Source organism: Microcaecilia unicolor, chromosome 10, assembly GCF_901765095.1.
Source record: "Microcaecilia unicolor chromosome 10, aMicUni1.1, whole genome shotgun sequence".
In the NCBI taxonomy this organism is placed as follows: Eukaryota; Metazoa; Chordata; class Amphibia; order Gymnophiona; family Siphonopidae; genus Microcaecilia; species Microcaecilia unicolor.
Window position 1 is genome coordinate 41300694 of NC_044040.1, and position 27580 is coordinate 41328273.

At 40.6% G+C, this 27580-nt stretch overlaps 1 protein-coding gene across 1 annotated transcript in view; it reads left to right on the forward strand.

The window, feature by feature from the left end:
• Nucleotides 1-27580, forward strand: part of TBC1D22A (TBC1 domain family member 22A) — a 382275-nt gene that overhangs the window by 234426 nt on the left and 120269 nt on the right. The window contains exon 11 of the mRNA XM_030216168.1: nucleotides 9798-9925. Coding sequence (XP_030072028.1) covers nucleotides 9798-9925 — 128 coding nt within the window. The remainder of the gene's footprint in view (nucleotides 1-9797; nucleotides 9926-27580) is intronic.

A 27580-nucleotide genomic window follows, 5' to 3' on the forward strand; every position in this document is an offset into this window, starting at 1 on the left:
CATCAGTGTGGTTATCCACCATGACAGAAAAAGTGTGATTCTTAATCAGCTCATGGCAGAGTGGCCTTTGCAACATCACTGCTGTGTATCTTTTAAAGGAAAGCCACTAGAGCATGAACTACTTTCATAAGGCAATGTAATCAAAATTCAATGGCAATCTCTTTGCAGCAGAATAATGGTCACACACAAAAAGTAGCCAGCATTCATTTCATATTAAATTCATTGATTGTTGTATTTAAGGATGCACAGTGGTTGTTTTTGGTTGTCCTTTGGCACTGTGTTTTGTGCCACTGTACATTATTTTGCTATCAAGAATGCTTGAATAATTTCTCTACGGGATCTAATTCATTACTAATTCCTGAAATAGCATCTTTAATATTTTACATAAATTATATTTTGGGTAGGGGTAATTTTAGATTGTTTTCATTTTATAACAGGGTATTTGAAATATTTTCTACTTTCATCCTTAAAATAATTCCCTCCATAAAATGCTGTCTGTCATTTTATTATTGTAAAGTTTAATTAAATGAAATTCAGCAAATGGTTGTTCTTTCTAAACATATTCTCCTGATACTTTGTTAATTCTCTGTACTTTAATTTTAACAAAGTGATGTAAGGCAGAGCCAAGCACATATACCTATGACACCTATGAGCCAAGGATGTAATAGAAAACAAAAAAGTAATATTATTTCTATACAGCTTAATTTAATTTTAGTTTTTATACTGTACAGCCATATTGAAACTTTTATTGCACCAATGTCTAACAATGCAGTGTTAGGCTGTGTACATTTTTAGAATGCAAATATTAGATGCAACATAGTTATCTGGATCATGACATGTAAGAATGATCTCTCTATATAAAAGGCAACCTAACGTTCTGAAGCCTCCACGGAAGTTGAGGCGCCCGAGATATCCGGTGTGCCCTGGAGTGTCTGCACCGCCCTCGCGTCAAAACGTCATGACGTCGAGGGCGGAGCTATGACACTCGAGGGCCGAAACTGAAACGCCACAGCGAACAAGGCAAGTAGCTTGGAGGGAGGGGGCCCCTTGCTAGCGCCCGTTTCATTCCGCTCAGAAACGGGCATTTTTTCCTAGTGTCTCCATATTTTAAAGGAAATGTTCCTAAATTGAATGTGTTTATAATCCAGTATAGTAATGCTGTCTTGAAACTTGCTGGGGCTGCTTTCATTAGAAATATAATATGCAGTGTAATGTTGAAAATTATTTCATCATTCCTTCAGGTCTTTCCACACTATTGGAACAAAGGTGTTTCAAATTCTATTCACAGGAGAAGATCTTCCAACTGTTTTGCTATATTTGTTTCTTTTATCTTTTGATACGGTAGTAATTTCTCTTTTTCTTCATTGAATATTTTGAATTGTAATGTTTTAAAAATTAATGAGAATCCAATAACATAACAACTGAGAGACATGCATCTTCAAATAATACAGAATAAGTTAAAAGTCTATGGATGTAATTTTATGAAGCATTTTTTGCATATTTTATATATATGTTAGTGTACACATGTAAAGGCCTCTTATAAAATTACTTCATGCATTAAAGTGCATATGGTGCAATTAGGCATGCACTTGTTTATGACTTTAGACATGTTCAGGGGACAAATTTTGATGGAGCCTGCATTCACCCACTTTCACCATTTCTGCTGGCTGATATTTCTGCAGAGTTTATGCTAAGACACTCTTGCGGCAGAACCTATTGGTTGTCTTTTCTTTTAGATCTGTCATTCTGGACACTACATGTCATTCCATTTTTAGTGTCATTGGTCTTACACAATAAAACATATATCAGGATACTTGAGATTAGAAACCTCCTGTCAGAAACTTAGAGTAGGAATAAAGTTGGCAAGGCCTTTGGTCTGTCTGGTGGGCATGGTACAGTGGTAGAAAAGTTCTACAATTTCTCTGGAGCTTCTAGTACTGTGCTTTGAGGAGGGCTGATTCCAGTGCTTCTTCGCAGTTGCTTGGTACCCAGCATCAAAATCCTTTGATGATGATGAGGATGATGCAAAATCCACATGTTGCCAGGTTCAAAGATGCTTGGCCTGGAGATCCACTACTGGCACTAGATTTCGAAGCAGACACAGACCTCCTTGATGCCGATGCATCACCAGTGTCCAGTGCAGCTCCAGAAGCCATGGGGACCAATACTGTTGATGCTGATGGGAGTAAATTGGACTTCTGGATGCCAAAAAGTCTCTCATGCACCACTTCTCTAGATGTCTGGTTTCTCTTTTGCATTTGAGCACAAACAGAACAGTTAAGAGAGTCATGATCAAGCCTCCAACATTTTAGGCACATATCATGTGGGTCAGTCACAGACAGGCTTATTGCATTCTGTGCGTTTCTTGAACCCACCGGCAGGCTTCTGGGACGTCGAAGGGAAAAATTAAAATTTTCTTCTCAGCTGGGATCTCAGGCCTAAAATGGCTGCAAGCCACAGAGAAGAAAGAAAACTGAAAGAGAGAAGGGAGAGGAGCAGAGCTTTGAAGAAATTCCTTGACTAGTCATGAAAAACCCAAGCAAGAAGGCCTAAAATGTGTAAAAGGAGAAGTGTCTCGTGCTGCATTGCAAGAAAGGTCTTCACAGTTCCGTGAAGAAAAAGAAAGTGAGGGTCCCATGTGACTCAGGTTGGTGGGAAGGCACTGGCGCGTACATGGTGCGAGCCTGCCAAAGGCTTTTTTGCAATGAACACTAGGTAGCGTCCACACTGGGGCTCCTTCATGGACATCACCCACATATGAAAATACTTGTCCTGCTGTCCTCGAAGAACACCTGCTACATGTGAGTAACTTCGCTTTTTTGCAGATTTTCCTGTGTTAATATTACTACCTGACGTTTTTGGCACCAAAAAAAAATCCACACTAATAGGATGGCGCCATCCACATAGAAATGAATGCAAATGAGGTGCCTACTTGATTACTCCTAGTGTAGTAAACAGTGCTAAATTTTAGTTAATTTTTCTTACTTCGAGGTTAGTGCTGAAACGTTACTACTGTTCTAGAACTGTAGTACCAATTTTAGCATGAAAGTTAAAATGTCCTGAGGTAAAATGCAACACTTCAGCTCTGATGATTGACAATTCACTGGCCAGAGTTGTTGTCCCCGTTAGGGTTTTCAGTCATTTTGAAGTTTACTTTGTTTTCTAAGCGTTTACCCAATCTGGCCTTCTTTTTCTCTTTTAGAGCATCTAAGTCGGGCTTTATTAAAAATCTAGTCATTTGATTTTGCTGCAGTTATTAATTTTTTTTTTGATGATGTGTACTAGAAAAAAAAACAGCAGCTTTTAAAAATGTGGACAATACAGCAGGACCATATTTGGAGTGGATACACGCAATTGGTTCTTCACAGAGGCTTGGCATCAGTTACAAACCCTTTTAATGCCATTTTTGTTCCCAAATAACAAAAAGTGGGATTTGTGTCTGAGAAGAAATAATGAAACAATCTTTCATGTATCAAAGCCTGGTCTGTAAATGCCTGGATGGGTCTTCAAAGGTCCAGAAGCTACACTGGATTCTGAGGTTGCGTCAACATCAGGGGATCTGATTGTGATTCTGTACAGTTCTCTACTGGTTTGCTCTCAGAGCCCTGGGGAGCCCTTTGTTGCCATGGTCTGGCTTGAAGGTATGTGGTGGCATTTAGAAGCATCCTAGTCCATCAGTCAGCTGGAGATAAGGGCCATCTGGCTGCCCCTGAGACACTTTTGCTCAGCTGACAGGGAAAGTGGTCTGGGTAGTGGCATACATCAACAAAGAAGGAGGTATCAGGAATGCAGCAATGATACGGAAGAAAGCCTGGCTGTGCAGGTTGGCAAAGTGCTACCTGACGATGATCTCAGCAGTTCACATAGTTGGGTCTGAGAACAAACAGGCAGACTTTGTGAGCCAAAATTTGTTTGATCCAGGGGAGTGGGAGCTGAGCCCAAAGTGTTTCAGATGGTGTTGGAGAACTGCTTCAACTTCTTGACCACATAGCTAAATGCAAAATGCACTCTATTCCACAATTGGTGGAAAGAGGCTGGGACAGCAGGCATCAACACTCTGGTGCAACTGTGGCCCAGCCATGATCCACTCTGCGTTTCCCTGTTGGCCGTTGGTCACCAGGGTCCTCCAATGAATAGCCATCTACCCCTTTCTAGTGATCCTGGTGGTCTTGATGTCCATGGTATGCTGACCTGATCCATCTCCTATTAGGCCCCTCTCTTTCTCTTCTGCAAGGTCATTTTGATGGAGAACTGGCTGATCTTTTCTGGCTTATGTCCTGGCTGTTGAGAGGCACTGCCTGATTCCAAGGGTTATTCTCCTCGGGTTATCTCCTGCTTCAAGCCTGGTGAGGTTCCACATAATTGGTTTACATCAGGGTATGAAGATTGAGTGCTCATGCTCGGAACAGCAACTCTTTCCCTGACTGCTCACTTGCCCTCCATCCTGGCCTTCCTACAGGAAGGTCTGCAGCCAGGGATTAGTACTGAATTCCCTAAAGGTTCAGATGGTGGCACTAGATTGTTACCAAGGGAAGAGTCGGGGGGGGGGGGGGGTCTTCTTGGTTACTCACCCTGATATATCCAGATTTGGGGAGGGAAGGATTAAACACATTCAACCCCTTTTCTGAATGATCCAGCCATAATGGGGGCTTTAATTTAGTCCTTGAGGCATGCTTTTTTGAAGAATCTGTCCTTGGAGACTGTGTTTGTAGTAGCCATTTGTTCAGCAAGAAGAGTTTTGAGCGCTAAGCCTTATTCTGCAAGAAATCATACCTGCCCTTCTAAGAGGACACAATGCCACTTAGGACAGTCTCATACTTTTTCTCCAAAATGGTATCTCCATTTCAAATCAACCAGGTGGTGATTCTACCTGCGTTTTTGGAGAGAAAGAATTCGGAGCTGACAAGTGAGGCTCATGAGCTAGACATTTCGAAGGGTTCTCTTATGTTACCTTGAGGTCTCCAGTTCTTTTTGCAAATCTGACTGACTTTTTGCAAATCCTCTTTTATGGGTCGCACAAGGACAAAGCGGCCTAAAAGACATCAATAGCATGCTTATCAAGTCAGCCATTGAGGCTGTGTATATATCTGCCTCAAGGTAGTCTCTAAAGGACTGAGAGCATTCTACTCACGTCTAGGCGGCGACACCAAAAGACATCTGCAGGGTGGTTACATGGTCGTACCTACATTCTTTCATAAAGTACTACAGGATTGACATACTCTCCAAGCAAGATTTTTCCTTTGGCAGAGCAATCATTTAGGGGCCTGGTCTTGCCTTCCCTATAAGGATTGCTTTTGTACATCCCAAATCTATGGACTGGTCTATCAGGATGATAAGGAAGAAGAAGTTTAGTAGTGCATGTTAATTTCTTTAGCTTGAATCCTATTAGGCCAGTCCAAGACTCTTGATTCTTGATCTGTGCCCCTAGTAGGGCAGGGCATTGGGTAGTTTAGTGCAATATTTCAGTGTTTTCTGTAGAGGCTCCCTATGAGGTTTGGGTGGGGGGGGAGGGGGAAGAATTCAGCATAAAGGAAGATAGATGCTATATAGCTTTTAATCAATGTGGACTGTCTAGTACCTATCCTGTTTTGGTATTGGCATTTTGAATGCCTGTGCCAGCCCTTATACCAGTGATATCACTGAGAAAATTCATTATCTCATTCTCCATCTGTTGATAGGAAATGGACACAACCCAAAGATATTGACTGGTCTAGCAGGATTCTAGGAAAGGAGTGGAGGAGTGGCCTAATGTTTAGTGCAGCGATCCTGGGGAACTGGGTTCAATTCCTGCTGCTGCTTGATGGTTGGCAGTAGGTTGAGATCCTGGGGAATCAGGTTCAGTACCCTCTGTAGCTCCATGTGACCCTGAGCAAGTCACTTAGCCCTCCATTGCCCCAGGTATGATATATAACTAAGAGTGTGAGACCATTAGGAACAGTTCAAAGTACCTGCAATAGAAATTGTGAAGTTGCCTCAGGGATCACATATGGTATTTCAAGATCTGAAAATATATAAATGAATAAACTAAACATGTATGACTCTCTCTTTCTACAGTAAAGCATCTCTCCACAGCAATAATTTTATAGCTTAAAAAAACAGGGATTTTTTTTCTCCTCCTGAGGTTGGGTATTGCCATGGTAACACTTAACATATCCAGAAATTGTTTCAAGTTAGTTGACATTTTGAGACAACTAAATTGGAGGGCACCTTGGTGTGAGATCAGAGTGACCTAAATATTTAAGCTGAACATTTTCTTTCTTCCTATAACTAAGATACCACAATAGAACTCATTTTAATGTTCTTCCTCCAAAAGTTATATTTAAATTTCCTTACAGCATTTTAAAGTATTGTGCTGTGGAGAAGTGGGTTCTTATATATGTGGATATCTATGACATAGAAAAGTGTGGTTGGGAGGTTCCGGAAGCCAAGTATAGGCTTTTTGGTAGGAAATTGAAATCTGGGCCCTCCAGGGTAGTATTTTCATAAATGTTTCCTGTTCCATGCACAGGGCCCCACTCTATGTTGTCTACCTTGAACTTTGGAGTCTTGATGGAACAAGGAAGAGGGTTTTAGATATGTTATGGACTGGGCTTAAATTTGGGAAAGGGGAAACCTTAACCAGCAAGGAACTAGGCTGCAGGCAATGAATTTTCAAAAAAGAGGGAGAGCAACTTATAAACTAGATCATGTGTAAAGCCAACAGTCACTTTTTAAAAGTATACTGACAAAATGGGAAATTAAAATATCATGATAAAACAAAAATTGGTTGTAAATGCTAAAGTTGCCAAGGTAATTTAAATAAGGAACTAACAAATTAGAAATAATTCTAATTTATTTCTGTCACTACTAGAAAGGTTGTGAATACAAATTAAATAAAAAACACACAGTGATAATGCTGGCTTTCAATTACTCCAGTATTGGTTGGTAAATATGTGATCAGGAACAAAGAGCAGCCTTGTTGACAGCCAGTAACAATATTTATTTAAAAAAGCAACTTTAAGAACAAGATGGGGATCTAAATGTTTAAGGTAATCGGTCAAATACCCAACATGTTTCGGCACAGAGTACCTGTCTCAGGGGCAAACTCAAAATGCCTCTATCAGGATTATGATCCCATCTTTGGTGCAAATACCTGACACTTGCATAAAGCTGTTCACAATGAGCTCCTAGAGCACATTATCCCCTGGATTCTATATAATGCGACAGAAATGGCCTCTTCCGCCTCCTCAGGTCCCGCAGTCCCGGATTGTCATCTGCTTTTATCACCTGGTTTTGTTGAGTATCGATATATGGCTAATATTAAGTCCTCTAAGGCAGGCTATATATTGAAATATTGATTCGGCTATGAACTGTATTTATTTTAAAATGTATATGTGAATACTTTTATATTATGATTTATATTTGTTTTTATTTACATTTTAATGAATTTCTTATGTAAGCATTTTACCATTATTTTTTTGTTGTTGAAGTATTGTACTGTGTATCTGATCATTTATTTATTGTGCTATACAGACATTTCTTTTGATCTATTTCTGTCGTTTTTTATCATTGTATATTTAGTGATAAGATTCTTGTTTGTTTTGTATCTGAAAGACTTTATGGGATGATACTAATCTACGGGCCTCATGTTCTGAAGTGCAAAGGGAGTTTGCAAAATTGTGTGCTTTGCATGAAAAATAGTATAGAACGGTGTGATATGGGGTAGGAGGGAATATGTTAATTTGAAATGGTGGACTATGGTAACTTGAAGAAATTGTGATCAATGTGTAACCTTGCTGTACTTCAGGATTTGTCTTGGAAGTTAAGGAGTAGGGAAGAAGACAAGATAGGGACCAAGGTGTTAGAATGAAATCAAGAAAATTTCTTTCCAATTGGGAGGGGGGGGGGGGGGGGAATGCTGGATTCCCAAGATTTGATTTTGTTAAATTCGGAACTGATGCATAGTAAGGGTCATCTGTTAGATTTGTTAGTCATTCCTAAATGATTTGAAACTCATTAGAGGACCATGTAAGATAGAAATGAGTAAAATGATTTGTTTAGATCACTATCTGCTCAGTTTCTCATTTAAAGGGAAAAAGTGCTTACCTCAGCTTAGTAAAAGGGACCCCTAAGATAGCAACTTTTATACCTTCTGCATATCACCAAAATCAATTTATGGAGGGAAGTTACCAGTGTGGGCTACTGTTAAGTCGGGTTATTTTATCACAGGGTTCCATTTTATGCAGTGAGACCTTATGCTAAAATAACCCGACTTGTGGTAAAACAGTCTGACTTAACAGTAGCTGACATTGATAGCTTCCTCCCTTGTTTGTGTATTTTTATGCAAAATATTAATTACTTAATTACTTAAGGCTTTACACATATAGCAAATAGGTCAAAGTGAGATACAGTCCTGAAGGACACACTAGCATAAAGCACATGTTAATTGTATGTTTTGGATTAATTTTCAAAGTAAAAACATGCATTTGCTTTACTTTGAAAACTGCATAGAAAAATTTACTCATATAACTGCACTTCCTTGTGTGGATATTTTTGTGATTAGAGAACACACATACTTTTCAAAATACAAAAGCATGTGCACTGTTTCAGTCCCCACCCTTTTGAGTGCCTCCCCCAAATGCAATTAAAAGCATGCATATTGTTGCACTATGCCTGCCCCTTTACCCATATGCAGGGTATGAAATTTTTTAAACTACCGTTTCTTCACCTAGAGAAATTTTCCTTTCTAGAAGCATCTTGTCCGTTGTTAACACCATAGGCTTTTTGGTGTTGTCAACACACTCGTCATCAAGGTTATAGCCTTTTTTAAAAAATATGAATATGTTCTTTTTTTAATTTTGGACTTAAATCTCTCTTGTAGCTCCCTATGGGGCCCTTGTACTTAGCGGCAATAAGCACTAATGTGTGCTTACCACACACTAAAAGGCACTACTGCAGGATGCACTCAGGTGTCCTGCGATAGTTCTGGGATCAGCGCACACCAATGGTAAAGAAAAGGGGCATTTTGGGGGGTAGAGCGTAGGTATGCCGTGCACGAATTGGCAAATTGCCATGCACTGCCAATTAGCATGTGAGCCCTTACTATTATTAAATAGGTGGTGCTAATGGCTTCAAGCTAATTGGGAAATTAGCATGTTGCCATTATTGGAAAAAAATAAAATTGTGGCCATTTACTTTTTATTGTGTCTTAGTAAAAGGGCTCCTTAATATGCCTTATTAGGGCACCAGCATGTTTATTTTACATTTTATTCTCATACAGAAATGTTCCTTTGGCACAAATCAGGTATGTGTGTTGTAATGTTTACTAGAGATAATGGTTCTCTTGTTTTATATTTCTGAGCATATTACACCACAAATAATTAATAATCTAATAAATTTTTATGCTTTATTTCATGGATTTGTTTTCTTTCCAGGAACAGTCAATTTAAAGACCAAGGGTCAAAGCTTTCATTAATTAATGACAACTACATGAAAGTTATTTAGCTGCTGATGAAATGAGTAGTATTGGGTTATAGTTATGGATTGACAGTTATGACCTGTTTAGAACGACTTTTTTTTTCTGGTAACAGGATTAAAAAAAAATGTTGTTATTGTATTTGAAACTAATGTATGAACATTTAAATAATATAGGTAACAGTAAGCTGTTATTGTATCTAGTTATGTATTTTCTCATTACTTATTCAGTGTTTGTACAGCTCAGATGTTTATGCAGTGTTTTGTTATATTTTCATACTGTTTAAATTATAATTATAACTGCAAATACAAGCATAAAAAACATTCTTAATTTTGTCTTTCAGAACAAGTACATAGACACTTACATCAGTATGAGGTCGAATATCTGCAATTTGCTTTCCGTTGGATGAATAACCTGCTGATGAGAGAAGTTCCCCTGCGATGCACTATAAGGCTATGGGATACATATCAGGTGAGCACTTCCATCAATATATCTGCATGGCTCCAATTAAATGCATGCTAACATGTCGCTTAGGTTATATCTAGATTTCTTGTAAGTGTAATTTTTTACATGTAATTTATAGCCATAGATATAATTTCCTTATTAGTCTACATAATGGAGGTACTTTTATAAAGTGTTTTCTGTGTGTAAAACAGATTTAACACACAGAGAATGGCTTTTATAAAATTAAACAACTGAATATGCACCTATAAGAGCATTCTCCAAAAAGATAGTACACACTTATGTTGTCCTGCAATGACAGAAGGAAGCAAGTCCACTTGTGCTCAAAAATAAGTTAAGTGCCTGTCTGTAATCTAGGAAATATGTATTTTGGACTTCTGCATAGCACCTTCAAGATCCCCAGTATTTCAGAGGCAAAGGCAGTAAATTCATTGCAGAGAAACCAAGCAAAACATGCTTTTCTCTGAGGACAACAGGCCTTCCTATTCTCACATCTGGGTGATATCATCCGATGGATCCCTGTGTGGACACTGACTAGCATGTACAGTAGAAAATTCTAGCAGTGTCCCACCGTGTATGCGCTGGTGCCGTTCTATCCGATGTGCGAGTTCAGGTCCTTCAGTCTTCTTTTTTCTGTGGAGCTGGGACTGTCTCAAGCCGGGAGATGCCAAGATGGCGTCAGCCGCTATCGCTTCCAGGCCTAGCATTAGTTTCGAATGGACTGCAGAAATCATCAATGAGATATCTGTGGTGGTTGAAGCGGCTATAGATAAGCTCCAGCAATTCTTTGACGTATCGATACTGTGGGGTTGGAGCTGGATGATGCTCAGCAGCACATTAGCTCAGTGGAGGATAAAATATCGCCTTTGGAGGCTGGGCAACATCGACATGAGAGGGAACTCCAAGCCTGATTACAAAAAGTGGACGAGCTGGAAAGCAGAGCTCGTTGAAATAATCTTCACCTAATTGGGCTACCAGAAAGAATTCTAGAAGGAGAACTTATTGGGTTTCTTGGTTTCCTCAAATATTGCAGTTGGGCACACATCATGGACCGTTCAGAGTGGAGAGAGCACATTGACTGGGCCCCAAGGACCCAGATGGAGCATGGCCACATGTGGTTGTCCATAAAACAGATTTTGCAGGCTCTGTGTTCTGGAAAGTCCCTCAACTTTGAAAATAAGAAAATACTTTGTTTCCAAGACTATTCTGCAATGGTGACATCTAAGCGCAAAGAGTTTACACCAGTGTGCACAACTTTGTTTTCCAAGCTGGTTAAATTTCCATTTTTATATCCATCATGACTGTGTGTAATTCACAATGGACAATAGTGATTCTTTGAATCATTGACTGAAGCTAAGGAATTTGTGTCTACCCTGCCTGATACTTTAGTCTCTGAGCAGGAGGTGAATCCAGCTACTACATGAAGGTCTTGTGATTTTTTTTTGGGGGGGGGGGGAGGTGTCTGGTATTTTCATTAACTGTGATAATGTTCAGTGACATTATCAGAGAAGCTCAGAGACTTGAGGTGCTGTTGATTGTAATATTTTGGCTGGTTCATTGAAGGTTATTTTGTTGTTTCTTTAAAAGTGGGCTTCAGATCGTCAACACTGGATGGACTGCAGAATGTGGAGGGCATTGATGGCGAAGATTTGCTAGCCTCTGGATTTGTGATGTTCTCAGTTATAGAAACAAGTGGTTTGATACTAACAGAATTCTGAGGTTATTGTTTTGCCGATAGTCCCTTCTGGGTGCTCCTCTCCAAGGCAGTTTGGGGATCTGGGCTTTTGGGTAGTTTATCTTGTTATAATCTATACTGTAGGTGGAGTGGGGGAGGGAGGGTTCACACAAGAAAGTTTAAGGGAAAGATAGGGATTGAGAAGGGAGGATTCAAAAGAGGAACAGGGTTTGGGTAGGCCTTCTGTAGATGGGTCTTCAAATTGGTATAGTGGGTGGGTAGGGTAGATTGGGTGGCCTGGAAGCTCTTGGTGGTATTTACAGATGGGTATGTTTATATTTGGGACCCTGTAATAATGGGGCTCAGAATAGGGATCAGTTGGTGACTTGTCGACCGGTCATTTGTAATAAGGTGTTTGTAATTTATCTCAATGTCTGGGAATTTTGGTATCACCTGCCCTGAAGATATGTTGTTGGAATGGTGCCATTAAACGTGCTAAGATGCTCCAAGAGTTGAAGAAACAGAGGATACAAATAATTTTTCTTCAAGAGACACATCTGCCAGACATAGAACATCAAAAGTTGAGTAAGGCATGGGTGAAGGAGGCTATATATTCTGCGGGCACCACACATAGTGCTGGTATAGCTATATTATTTAGTAAATTTTTGCCTTACAATATAATAAAAGCATAGTGTGCAACGTCTGGCAGGTGGGTCTTGGAGCATTTTGATGTGTAGGGGTTTGAGTTGGTGTTGGTAAATATATATGCTCCTAATGTGTTTATGCTGTCATTTTTTTTAGCAGCTGATAACTATCTTCAGCCCATACTTGCATTTACCTCTTATACTAGCAGGGGATTTTAACACAGTTATGGACCCACAGATGGATTGGATGGGTGGTGCCAGTTCTGGTGATCATAGATCAGTGTGAGGGCTGGGACAGTTTTGCAAGGCTTAGAGGACCCTGGTGAATTTTTCACCCCTTGGACAAGGACTATACACGCATAGCCCAGGGTCATCCTACAGTGTCACATATAGATATGATATTTGTAACCTTTTCGCTGTTTCCCAGGGGTTTGAATGCTGAAATTGGGCTCCCTAATCTGATCATGCTGTTCTATGGGTGGAGGTCCAAGAATTTCAAATAGGTGCTGCAATCAAGTCTTGGAGGTTTCCTAATGATCTCTATAGGGATGAAAATGACAAGATTCATATTATAAACTAATGGCAGCAGTTTGTTGAGGATAATGCAGAGTATGTCTCTGAGCCTCTTTTCATCTGGGAAACGGCTAAGACATCTTACGTGGGGAGACCATAGCATATGTGGTTGGGAAAAGGAAGCAGGTTGCTAGAGAGCTATTATATTTGCAAGCATAAATTGATCGGTGTAAACGGAAATGGCTGTGCAGACGGTGCCCCACAGATGGGGATGATATATTGGCTGCTAGAGTAGCTCTTAATGTGAAAGCTCTTGAGATAACAATGAAATCATACCAACATTATAAATTTCATTTTCATCGTTTTGAGGAAGTTTCTTTGACAGAGCAAGAAACCTCAAGCTACTTTGCAGCAGCTCTCCCTGCCTGGGATGTGGTGGCCTTGGCGCTTCCAGATCTTAGGAAATACAATATGGCATGCTTAATGAGACATCTGATGGCCTGGATAAAGGGGACTCGATATTATACTATAGTGCATGTTGAACAGCAGTTACTGGCACCTGTGCATTTAATGTCCTATTTACATCTTCGGCACTCTCATGTCATTTTCTCTACTCGACACCATCCACTGTTGTGGTTCATGCGGCAGGCATGGCACTGGCTATGCACAAAGATGAAGATTTCCACCCGTTCCACTGTCTTGCTTTCATTGTAGGGGAATAAAGACCTTGAACCCGATGCTTCAGAGGCCTATTTAAAATGTTGTTATACCAAGGGATTACAGTATGTCAAAGATGGTTACTGACTCTGGTACTATAAAATGTTTTGCTGCACTACAGGCAGAGGGTCTGTTGATTCCCCAGGATTGGTATCCATACGACCAAGTTCATCATTATATCAGCTCTTTGGACAAATAGAAGATATGGCTGAGATTCCTACTCTTACCAGACAGACTAGAGCTAGCCTATTGTTTTATCAAATCAGCTTGGGGGTGCTGCATGTGAAATGGGACTATTAGGTTTTGACCAACACTTGGAATACGGAATTGCCTCCTAGGGAGCAAGTGATGGGCGATGGCTTACATGTGTTGATGAAGCAGGTTGCTGTGTTAGCTCACTCAGTGTCTTTACAGGAACAGCAATACAAGCTTCTGATGTGGATGTATGTTGCTCCCAATAGGGCATTCAGAGCTGGACGTGCACAGTGTCCCAGATGTTTTGCCAGCCCAGCCTCCCTTACTCATATGTTTTGGACTTGTGAGGTTCTACGCTTTTTTGGAGCCACATAATAGACTATTTATACTCTGTGTTGCATCGACTTATAACACTGAGGGCTGACATACAATTGTTTTCTAATTTGGTAAATCTGGGATTGTGAAAAGGAGAAAACTCAATATTGAAGAAAGCTTGGGCTTTAGTTTGTAAATGTATTCTAAGGAAGTGGAGCCAGCCTCAATCTCCTTCTTTGAATGAATGTAGAAATTAACGGTATCATTTCTTGAAAATGGAGCAATTAGCTATGAAGGGAGGATTGCCTAAGGCTTAGAGAACTTTTCAGCAAATTTGGCTCCCCTTTTGGGAGGTGCTTTCTCCTAAAGCCCACAGTTATTTGTTGAATATGTCATGTGATTTTTTGGGGACGGGGGGTTGGGTTGGATATGGGACTGGTTTGGGGGGATTATGAGTAGAAGGTATAAGCATTTTTGTGTTAGTCTCTTGGGTGCCTTGAAGAGTCCACATGGGTGACCCCGATTGCATTTCTTTGACAGCATTATTAGTCAGTGGGGGGTTGGGGTGGGAAAATTTATGGAACTTAACCAATCTTCATTGTGTACGAAGAATTTATTTTTGGAAAATCATGATGACCCTTTTGATGTTCTGTTGTACCTCAGTTGGCAGTTTCTCAATAAAATACATATATTTATAAAAATGCAGCTAAGAACTAAGCGGGGTGCGACTGGCTCAAATAGAGCAACTTTTCGGCTCCTCGAAGGCTGGAACATTGACTTTAGTATCGGCAGCATCGACCTCCATGGCTGCTTTGACTTTGGCATCCACTGGGAGTACACCGACATCTAGTGGGTCTCCACCTGCTTCGACACCGGGTGCTGGTAGCAGGCCCCGGGACCGATCAGCATCGGACCTGACACCGAGGACGCGTACTGATTTAGTGGCGTCCTCATCGGTGCCAGGGGATTGAGGGTCTTTGCATTAGGGGAAGTCCAAGAAGCATAAGCTGGCTTCCAGGAAAGATTCCACTAACAGATGTTACTTTTTAAGTGGAAGAGGTTTGCCGTCTGGTGTGAGGGCAAGGCTTTAGATCCCATTTCTTGCCCTACACAAAAACTGCTCGAGTATTTCCTTCACCTCTTCAAGTCTGGTTTACAAAACCAACTCCGTAAGAGTTCATCTCAGTGCAGTTGGCGCTTATCATCACCGTGTTGGAGGCGAGTTCATCTCAGTACAGCCTTTAGTTGTTCACTTCGTGAGAGGTTTTAATAATGGCATATAAGCGCGAATGCTTGCACATATGCATGTAAATGCCAAAATCCCACCTAAGCGCTGCTCTAAATACGTGTGTATCTTATATAAGGTGTACACATGGGTAGAGCATGGACAAGAGGGTGAACTTAAGAGCAACATCAGGTAGTACTTCTTTTTTTTTTTTTTTTTTTTTTTTTTTTGTGGAAAGGGTGATGGCTGCTTGGAATGTTCTCCAGATGGATGTGTTGGAGATAAAAACAGTGATGAAATTCAAAAAGGTGTGGGATAAATACAGAGGCTCACTATAGAGCAGGGGTTATCTACCCATTCCTTGGGACACACCAAACTATTCAGGTTTTCAAGATACCTACAATGAATATGCATGAGAGAAATTTGCACGAACTGCCTCCATTGTTTGCAAATATACAGCAGAGCCCTGATATAACGCTATGATTGAGATCCATAAAATACCATCGCGTTAGAAGCAGAGTCACAGTATAGCAGGGTCAATAGAACATAACACAATTGAACCAAACTTGATCTGTTACATAAAGAGCTGTATGTAACAAAAAACAAAAAGGAGCCAAGACATGATTGCAATGTATACGGATTCATGTTCAGGGTTCCACTGTATCTTATACATGTTCGTTGTCGTTATCATGAAAACCTGACTGACTAGGCGTATCCCGAGGACTGGATTGAGAACCCTTGCTATATAGCAAAAGGATGGAATTGAAGTAAAACTTAAATGGCTTTTACGCTCAAAAAAGGTATAGACACGTATAGCCTTCATGGAGCAGCGGGGTACAACTCTAAGCAAAAGCATACAGGGGTGCAATCTGCACAAAGTGGCAGGTATAAATCTACAATTCTAGCTGCCTTATTGAGCAGACTCAATGAACCATAGTGGTCTTTTATCTGCTGTCATTTACTATATTAAGTTTGCATGCATCATGCATTCTCCAAAAATGATTCATAATAACTTATTTGCAATATTACTTAGCTTAGGGTATCTTGTCATTGTATTCCTATCCGTTGATTTTATACTGTTAACCCTATTTGTTCCTACCCTAATTTTAAAAAAGCATTTGCAGGTAAACATTTTTTCAGATTCTCAGTGACATGTGGGATAGAATTTCAAAGGAAACAATCAGTCACTCATCTACCTGAAACCATTATTTTAACTGCTGCAGCTCTCAATTTTTATAGTTTTTATTTTGAAGGCACCCAGTGTCTTATGACATAGTATTCTTTGTAAGTGCTATAAAGCAGAGAGTACTGAAAAATGATACTGTTAAATGATACTGTTAAAGCTAAAACTGTAAAAGTGAATGCTACTGGAACTCTGGTCATGAATAATAAGATATCATAGAACTGCCAATCTCTGTCATCATCAAGGCCTTAAATATTCTCTGCTTCTGCAGACACAAAATATGTTATGTAATTTTCTCATTACCATTTTATAATTCTCATATATTTTTACACTTATAAGTGGGTGAAGAGAGAGAAAAGAACAGAAAAATGAGTTCAAAGTCAAAAGGTTTTATAGCAGAAAGAAATTCAGCCCTTTAAATATAGCTGTAGGTGGATGTTGGCATTAATATTGACACACACAGCAGGCAGACCAACCATGAATCTAAAACCATGTTGTTGTCTCTGAAATAATTACGGTCTGAGAATATACTGATAGATTTGAATATTAAAAAGTGCATAAGTGAAGGAATAATGAGATTTAAAATTAAGCATTGTTTAATATGTGGATTTGACAAAAGTATTTTAACATTTAGCATTATAGAGACATGTGAAACGGAGATACCTGTTTTAGAAATTGGATTTCGAAGCTTTATTATTGCAGTGTCTTTCATAATTATGTATTTGGTGCAATGGCAAGTTGTTGCAATAACATAGCTCTCAAAACAGGCATTTTCTTTGAGCATATAATAATTTCTTACTAATTTGACTCGGTAGTTTCCTCCTGTTCCTTTCTTCCTGTTCAGTCAGAACCAGAGCTAGGAACAGATCCCATATACCTTCATTTATTAAAGCATTTATCACCCATCTTATCACTAAAGTTCAAGATGAGATACAAAGATACACAAACTATATACAATTTCAAGCAAACATAACAAACAAAAATGCATGCATAATAATATAAAATAACAGAGCTACAAGCATCTAAATAAAATAAGACAGCCTAAAATCATTAGCACATCTATGCACTAAGCCCCAGATTTTGTATAAGTCACCTAAAGTTAGGCATGGATCACAGATCCACTCATAAACTAATTGGCTAAATAGCTGCTAACAATCAGTATTGGAATTAACAACTGCTAATTGGCAGTCATTAGTAGTTATGTGCAGATCTGTCCAATGGCCCTATTCTATAACCTACATGCCTAACTTATCTTGCGAGCAGGATTTTATTTTCATTTGTATAAATAACAAGACAGTTCCCCCACTTTTCGTCCTCTCCCTTCTACTGACTATAAAACTATACCACCTCCTTCCCTTTTGGTAGTCCCACTTTTAAAAATGAAAAAAGTCTTCATGGCTTCCTTCCTTTCTCATAGTGTCCCATTTCTTAAAAGGAAAATAAGATTCCTGTGAGTCTCCTCCCCTTCTAATTTCCCAGTGTTCCAAAATCAAAAAAGTGAAAGAAATTCTCTAAGGATGAGTTAGATAGCCATACCTGCTATAGTTAAGTAACTTGGTTTTATTTCCACATGTTCTTTCCTGCTGCTCCACTTCATAAAATCAGAAAAGTTGTCCCTGAGGTCTTTTTCCAGTCTTTTTAATCTTCACACTTGGAAAGAGGAAAAAAAAAAGATCTATTCCTTGTAGCTCTTTCTCCTATGTCATCGTGTCCTCTTGGAAGAACAGTTTATTTACTGATAATTGGGCGGCCCACAGCTCAGGTCCAAGGGAACTATTTAATAGCTGGTGAGCTTCCCCTCACCACGCTTAAAATGGAGTTCATGGGTCTGTAGGGTATACTGGGAAAAAAGGGAAGGGTGCAGACTTCTAAAAGGGCAAGCTTCTTTGCCCTGTGCTATGTAAAGCACTCATCAACCTCTTTAGCACACATTTTTCAAACTATTGTGAATCCTGAGTACAGTAGAATTTGGTACAACTATTGTTGTTATTTGAATCATGCTACCAGAGGTCAGGTCCAGTCCAAGGATATCTGATACCCTAGGCAAACCTTCTACCTCGCCACCTCTCCCTCCTCTAGTCCGTTCCCCTCTCTCTCCTTCCCCTCATTCCTTTTCCTCCTTTCCTGAAGTTACTATAGAGGAAACTACACTTCTCCTTTCTTCCTCAAAATGTACCACCTGTTCCTCTGATCCCATTCCCACCCACCTTCTTAATGCCATCTCACCTGCTCTTATTCCTTTTATCTGTCACATTCTCAACCTCTCACTTTCCACTGCAACTGTCCCTACTGCCTTTAAACATGCTGTGGTCACACCTCTCCTTAACAAGCCTTCACTCGACCCTACTTGTCCCTCTAATTACCGACCCATCTCCCTCCTCCCTTTTCTCTCCAAATTACTTGAGCGTGCTGTTCACCACCGCTGTCTTGATTTTCTCTCCTCACATGCTATTCTTGACCCACTACAATCTGGTTTTCGCCCTCTCCACTCATCCGAAACTGCACTATCTAAAGTCTCCAATGACCTATTACTGGCTAAATCCAGAGGTCTCTATTCCATCCTCATTCTTCTTGGTCTTTCCGCTGCTTTTGACACTGTCGATCACAGCATACTCCTCGATACCCTGTCCTCACTTGGATTCCAGGGCTCTGTCCTTTCCTGGTTCTCTTCCTACCTCTCCCTCCGCACCTTCAGTGTTCACTCTGGTGGATCCTCTTCTACTTCTATCCCTCTGCCTGTCGGCGTACCTCAGGGTTCTGTTCTTGGTCCCCTCCTCTTTTCTATCTACACTTCATCCCTTGGGTCATTAATCTCTTCCCATGGCTTTTCCTACCATCTCTATGCTGATGACTCCCAAATCTACCTTTCTACCCCTGATATCTCACCTTGCATCCAAACCAAAGTTTCAGCATGCTTGTCTGACATTGCTGTCTGGATGTCTCAACGCCACCTGAAATTAAACATGACCAAAACCGAGCTTTTCATTTTTCCCCCCCAAACCCACCTCCCCACTCCCCCCGTTTTCTATTTCTGTTGATGGCTCTCTCATTCTCCCTGTCTCCTCAGCTCGAAACCTTGGGGTTATCTTTGACTCTTCTCTCTCCTTCTCTGCTCATATCCAGCAGACCGCCAAGACCTGCCGTTTCTTTCTTTACAACATCCGTAAAATCCGCCCCTTTCTTTCTGAGCACTCTACCAAAACCCTCATCCACACCCTTGTCACCTCTCGTTTAGACTACTGCAATCTGCTTCTTGCTGGCCTCCCACTTAGTCACCTCTCTCCTCTCCAATCGGTTCAAAACTCTGCTGCCCGTCTCGTCTTCCGCCAGGGTCGCTTTACTCATACTACCCCTCTCCTCAAGTCACTTCACTGGCTCCCTATCCGTTTTCGCATCCTGTTCAAACTTCTTCTACTAACCTATAAATGTACTCACTCTGCTGCTCCCCAGTATCTCTCCACACTCGTCCTTCCCTACACCCCTTCCCGTGCACTCCGCTCCATGGATAAATCCTTCTTATCTGTTCCCTTCTCCACTACTGCCAACTCCAGACTTCGCGCCTTCTGTCTCGCTGCACCCTACACCTGGAATAAACTTCCTGAGCCCCTACGTCTTGCCCCATCCTTGGCCACCTTTAAATCTAGAGTGAAAGCCCACCTATTTAACATTGCTTTTGACTCATAACCACTCGCCTCCACCTACCCTCCTCTCCTCCTTCCTGTACACATTAATTGATTTGATTTGCTTTTTTTTTTTTTGTCTATTAGATTGTAAGCTCTTTGAGCAGGGACTGTCTTTCTTCTATGTTTGTGCAGCGCTGCGTACACCTTGCAGCGCTATAGAAATGCTAAATAGTAGTAGTAGTAACCATGCAGCCTTACACCCTTCTCCCCAGAGTGTTTCAGGGCTCTTCTCTCCTCCCTCTCCCACCTCCCAGGCAGGTCAGGGCCCTATCCTTCCTTTCTCTTCCTTAGGTGTTCGGCATCTTCTCCACCACCACTCCATGTCTAGCATCTTTCCCACATTGTTCCTGTCCCTTGTAGGGCCTGCCACCGCCACAACCAATCCCTACCTCTACTGGGCCAGATTGAAAGCACGACACCCTTCCTTCCTCTGCTGCTGCCACTGCCTCCCTATTTCTGCCATGGCTGGTCTGAAGCAATGTAAAGCGGTATACATGGTGTGGAATCTCTGAACAGAGACATCCGAAAAGTCTTTTTGGTCCTGCCCCATCTGGCAGGATGTTGGAGGAGGTGGGACCCAGCAGAGCATGAGCGCATGCTTGTGCTCAGCTGCCCTGCACCATTCACACTACTTTACAGTTCTTCAAACAGCCAGATCAGAGGGTGGGATGGGGCAAATTATGCCCTGCTGTACCATCACTCCCAAATTCCATTGCCCTGAGTGGATGTCTAGTCACCTAGTTGTACAGTGAGCCCTGCCAGAGGTGCACAGTACTTTATGGATACATATACTCAAGATAGACAGACAGAACCTGCAGAGGCTTAAAGTTCAGACGGGCGAGGTGAAATTAATTGAGATAAGGGCAAAGAATGAGATCTCCTAAGAGGCTGGAGAAAACTGGTAGAGGGGTGGCTGGAACTTTTTTCTAGATTGATTAAGCAGAGTTCACTTGAGGATAGGAGCCATTTCATGTAATTTGAGTAAACTGCAAAAGTTCAAGATAATGGCTCACAACCAGACATCTGTGGCTTTTTAAAAGCTGGTACATTTTAAAATGGTGCTTCTTTATACTATCATTACTATCTTACACCACCTGGGTTTGCAGTTCAAAGAAACCTTTAACACCTGGAAACCCGAAACTTAGTCAGACTATGTAAAGCAACTCTCTTACCATGAAATAATTGAAAATATACATCTCTGTTCAAGTTCGCAATTTTATATTAAGCTTGTCTTTCACTTAGCTTAGAAAGTAGGTTGCTTGTCTCCCAGACAACGTTTTGCAGAATCCAGGTAAGATGAGTAAAGAGCAGAAACAGCAGTAACTTTTGAAAGCTGGTAAAATTTAAAATTTTGTCTCTTTTATGACTTTTGTATTTTTTTGGTTATGACCCCTGCACATAGTCAGTTTTGTTTACTTACAATTCCTTTACAATTTTGAATGTCATTCTGTTTGTATCAACACTGTAAACCCTATTTACAGTGGACCACTAGATGATTGAGTGATAAAAGGGGCACTCGGGGAAGACAAGGCCATAGCAGAGAGATTAAATGAATTCTTTGCTTCCGTCCTCACCAGTGAAGTTTTGGGAGAGATACCGGTGCCAGAAAAGATATTCAAAGCTGATGAATCCCTATAAACCTGGAAGATGTAATGGTGCAATTTGACAAATTGAAGCGTAGCAAATCACCTGATAGAATTGAAAAATGAACTTGCAGAACTATTGTTAATAATATGTAATTTATTTTGAAAATCAAGCATTGTACCTGAAGACTGGAGGGTGGCCAATGTAACGCTGATTTTTTAAAAAGGTTCCAGAGGTGATCTGGAAAACTATAGGATGGTGAGCCTGATGTCAGTGCTGGGCAAAATGGTAGAGATTATTATAAAGAACAAAATTACAGAGCATGTTCAAAAGCATGGATTAATGAAACAAAGCCAACATGGATGTAGTGAAGGGAAATCTTGCCTCACCAATCTACTACATTTCTTTGAAGGGGTGAACAAACATTTGGATAAAGGTAAGCCGGTCAGTATTGTGTTTCTAGATTTTCAAAAGACATTTGACAAGGTACCTCATGAAAGACTCCAGAGGAAATTGGAGCGTCACAGGATAGGAGGTAATGTACTATTGTGGATTAAAAACTGGTTAAAAGATAGTACAGTTAAATGGTCAGTATTCTCAATGGAGAAGGGTAGATAGTGGAGTTCCCCAGGGGTCTGTGCTAGGACCGTTGCTTTTTAACATATTTATAAATGATCTAGAGATGGGAGTAACTAGTGAGATAATTAAATTTGCTGATGACACAAAGTTATTCAAAGTTGTTAAATCACAAGGGGATTGTGGAAAAATTACAAGAGGACCTTATAAGACTGGGAGACTGGGCATCCAAATAGCATATGACGTTTAATGTGAGCAAGTACAAAGTGATGCATGTGGGAAAGAGGAACCCAAACTCTAGCTACATAATGCAAGGTTCCACATTAGGAGTCACAGACCAGGAAAGGGATGATACGTTGAAACTCTCTGCTCAGTGTGCGGTGGTGGCTAAAAAAGCAAATGGTCACGAAGAGAGAGGTTATTTGTCTAGGTTCAGTGAGTAAATGTTTTTTTGAAAATAGAGCTGTGGCCTTTAGCTTCCTAAATTTAATTGGTTCATGAATCTGAGGATGTGCATGGGGAGAGGTGGGTAGGTGTAGCTGCTTATGTTATCTGAAAACAGAGGTGGGACTGGAGGGGGAGTGTGAATAGGGCAGCTTCTGGAGACATCACATAGAAAGGGTCATCAGAACAGGCCACTGTAGCATTGCCTGTGACTTAGCAGCTGTTTAATCTCTCTCCCCACTTTACACCTCCCTGAGGGCATCAGGAAACACATGTAATCTGAGGTGCTGCTACAAGACCAAATCTCACAGTTCTTACTTTGAGACTAACCCTGTGGCAGCAGATGGCATCAGATTAAACACATTATCTAAGCTTGTGCAGTAGAGAAGAGAATCAACTCTGTAGGTAACTGCATGGCCTGTCGAGCTGTAGAGGAGTTAAGAGAGGGGTTCACTGAGGGAGGGAAGGAAGGACAGGTAAACGGAAACAGCTTGGGAAAGACAGGCCAGGGTTAGAAGGGGAAGAAATATATGGAGAGACAAAAAGCACTTAATGTGTCAAGGTAACAGCATAAATAGGACCGTATAAAATTCAGTTCTGTCTTTATGCTGAATATCGCGCTTAACTGGCTATGCTTTAGCCTCGTACGCATACCTGGAATTCAAGGCCAATGCCAAAGCCCAGCATTCAATTTCTGGGCATAATACCAGCAGCAGTCAGCAAAATGCTGTGTGCCACTGCATATTGATGCCATGGTTTACTGTGAATTTGCAGCCGATACGTAAAGACAGACTCAACATATAGTTAATCATGTAAAGACTGATTTTCTGCAGTATTTCAATAGGATGTGGTTTACACAGAGATACTTTTATGCTTGGGGTAGACTGTACTCTAATAGTAGCAATTTATAAAAGTTTTTCCTTTTCCTTGGATTCTTCAAGTGTATATTCATTAACAGGTATTTTAGCTTAGAGGCTCATGACAAGCCCTGTAGCTAAAATGGAATTTAATGTCTTAGGAATTTGGTAAGCATTTTATCATTTAAATACTAATGGCCTAGCCAAAGAAGAGCAAGTGCCTACAGATTTTGCATTAAAAGCATAAAATAGCCCATCACGGTAGAAAAAGTAATTTAAGAGATGGTTTTAAGCTACTGTTTTCAGAATTCATGGCAAATATAATCTTAGCACTGGCTGAAAATGACGTATGACTATTTAAATCAGTACTGCCTAGCAACAAGAAATGCAATTAAGCCTTTTGTGTGAAGCCACTAGAATGTAGGTTTAGGGAGCTATTTTGTTGCTGGTCTGCTTGGCAAGGCTAATTAGCATGGATGTCTTCAAAAATTAAGTCAGTTATACAGTGCTCCTTCCTTTCTGATATTAAGGAGTCAAATTTCTAGAGTCTAGCCTTCTAACCTCAGGAATTAAGCACCTAGATTGACCCCTTTGATAATTCACTCATTTTAGTGGGTAAGGGAAAGTTAGAGCACTGATTTTCAGTTCTAGTCTGCTAACTTAAGCATAAGGATAGCTGGCCTAAATCTAGTCAATTCTGTCTGTAGCCAGTGTTAGAAATCTTCCCTCCTCCCTGTAGGATGTCAAATAAACATGATCCCTGAGAACTCTTTCCCACCCAGTGTCAAAATAAAGTTTCAAGTTTCAAATTTAATTCTGCTTGATATACTGCTAAATGGTGATTTACAATAATGGTAATAAAAATTATCTATGGTGAAGCTCCGGGATACATGACAGACTTGATCGACCTACCAACTAGAAATGCATCCGAATCAACACGAACGTACCTAAAACTGCACTACCCAAGCTGCAAAGGACTCAAATACAAATCAACTTACACGTCCAATTTTTCCTACATAAGCACACAACTGTGGAACGCATTACCAAAAGCCTTGAAAACTACGAACGACCACCTAAACTTCCGGAAAACACTAAAAACTAACCTGTTTAAAAACGCATACCTTACCGATCCAACAGAAATGCCTGATCTCTGCAACACAACAAAACTAAAGAACGTAATGGACATAACACAACTCTTCTGTTGTACAATTCCCTAGTGTGGCTGTGCCACATGAACTTTATCTTACCACAACATCACTTTATATTTGTTTACACCGGAGTCTGTAGCGCCTCTCCGGTACTATGTAAGCCACATTGAGCCTATAAATAGGTGGGAAAATGTGGGATATAAATGTAAGTAACATAAACTTATGGGGATCACTCCGCTGGATTATAGATCATAACAACCAAAACACAGCGGGTATTATACATCAATTGTGAAACAGTGTGTTAATTAGTAATGGAAGGGGAGAGGACCTCAGACCAGTGACACCTTTTTAATCAATAAGATTATACAGTGTGGTCACAAGCATATAATCACTGGTCCTCTACCAGCCTCCTCCCTCAGTACTCGTTTGTGTGCTAATATTTATCAGTGCTAAATATCACAACCATAATCGATAAATATCAATAACCACAGCTACTTAGCTTATTGCTGCTCAAACCAGGGGCTCCCCAATGGTCCCGTTTCGCCAACTGGGGCTTCATCAGGGGAAGAGCACCCTGCAATGCCAAACTGTGGTGAGCACCTACAAAGCAAACACACAAACATATATTCAATATCTCACATATCTCACAATCTAAACTACAATAACCCAAAAGTGATACTAGCCAATCCAATGTGACTTACCCGGCAAGCCAGTAAAGCCATCGAAAAAGTGTGCGCCAAGTTTACCTTATTCTCAATTTTTGAGACGTAAACAGCTTTAGAGGACCAGTGATTATATGTTTGTGACCACACTGTATAATCTTATTGATTAAAAAGGTGTCACTGGTCTGAGGTCCTCTCCCCCTCCGTTACTAATTAACACACTGTTTCACAATTGATGTATAATACCCGCTGTGTTTTGGTTGTTATGGGATATAAATGTAACAAATAATAATTAAAGATAACAGTGGTTACATTAACAGCAAAGTGCAAAGATAGTAGTAATAGAAGGAAAGAGAGATAACTAAGCATGTAATCTGCTGAAGTTAGAAAACAAGGGAAGATAGATCTTGTGTATCAGAAATTACAACAACAGTTCCTCAACCACAACTTTCACTTGATCTCAACATAAAGAAGACCTCTCCTGTTTGATCTTGAATATAGATGATTACCTTCCTTCACACCTATCTGTCCTTCTTGATCTCAAAATTAAAATAACCCATTCCTTCTTGATGATGTCAACTCCTGAAATGGCCACTGTGTCCTCTTGCATTTTCTGTCCCACCCAGTGGCCCTCCAAAATCTGTTCTTATGTTTCCAGGGGCAGGAGTTAGGGTCCCTTTCTTGACAAGTAGGAAAGACGTGAGAGCTTTCCTGCAGAACCACTGTTCATTGTTATGCACCATGTGCACATTCTGGAGGAGAAATGTGAGAGAGGGAAGTTTGGGTTGTTCCTCTTCAGTTGAAAGCTAGAGGTTGAGCAGTTTATTTATGATACGAGTACTTCCCTGGATTTCTACCTTTTAGGATCTAATTATTCAAGGTCTTTTCCCAAAGATATAGAGGTATAAATATTCAGCTGGCAGTGGTGAGTGTTTTGCTGACTACCACCGGTATTATTCCCAGATATTCAATACGGGACCATATCCAGGCTTCGGTATTGAATATTCGATTTTTGCGGAGCCAGCCACATAGTTGTTTAAATCGATATTCAGCACTTAACCAGCTATGGGTTACCACATAAAGATAGGACTGACTTTTATGCAGTCCTGTTTATGCAGTTAACCTAGCTGGCTGTTTATGCAGTTAACCTAGCTGTCTGTTCGTCTGTCCAATTTAGATTGTAAGCTCTGTTGAGCAGGGACTGTCTTTTCATGTTAATTTGTACAGCGCTGCGTAAGTCTAGTAGTGCTATAGAAATGTTTAATAGTAGTAGTAGTAGTAGCTAAGTTCTAAATATCAACCTTAACCGGCCAAGTGTTGACTCCACCCCCAAAATGCCCCCAAGAAGTATGACCACATCACTGCTTTATTCTTCCAGTTACACTGGGTCCCTAACCTGTTTCAAATCCATTTTGGGTTCAGCGATAACCGGTCATTTTCAACAGCACTAACCGGTTGTGTTAATTAGTGGATAGCTCCGAACAAGCGATTTAACTGGTCAGTGGTAATTTCTGACTGGTTATTTCACTTTGAATATCAACGCCAGAATGGCCAAAAATTAGAAAAAAATCTTTTTTGAATGAATACTGACCCTTACCTGTCTGGGACATTCACTACTAAAACAACACTATAATATAGAGGGCTTCTCATTCTAGGGGTTTACTATTTGAAAACTTAGGGTTTATTCTTCAGGAAATTCAGTGCTTTGGCAGGCTAAGAAAAATAGGGGGTTATCAGTGTATTTGGAAAACAAAATAAATTTTTTGTGGGGTTTTTTTCGTAGTTCCCAATACACTATTTCAAATATATCTACAGCCGTTTCCTAAGAAGGGTGCCTATATTGTCTCTTGTCTCTTCCCCCCTTCAAGGCACTCTTTCTCACTTCTCTTCCTCCTTTATAGCAGGCAGCCCCCTTTCCTTCTGTTCTCCCCCCTCTCTCAGGTACTTCCCTTTTTCCCTCCCTTTCCCTTTTTCTCAAGGCACACCCTCTGCTCTTTCTCTTTCTCTTTTCCCATTCCTTCCCCTCCTTCCTCCCTCCCACATTCCCCGTGGCTCATCTGCTCCCAGGGTACCACAGCTGTTAGGTTCCTATGGCTCACTTGCTCCTAGGGTCTGTGGCATATTAGGATGTAAAGTTGTTGTAGCTACCTTCTGTACTTACATCCGTGGCCAACGACAGCATCACCACGCCTATAGCCCCACCATTGAGATAGGGTTATTTTATTCATTTCAAAATTTCCATA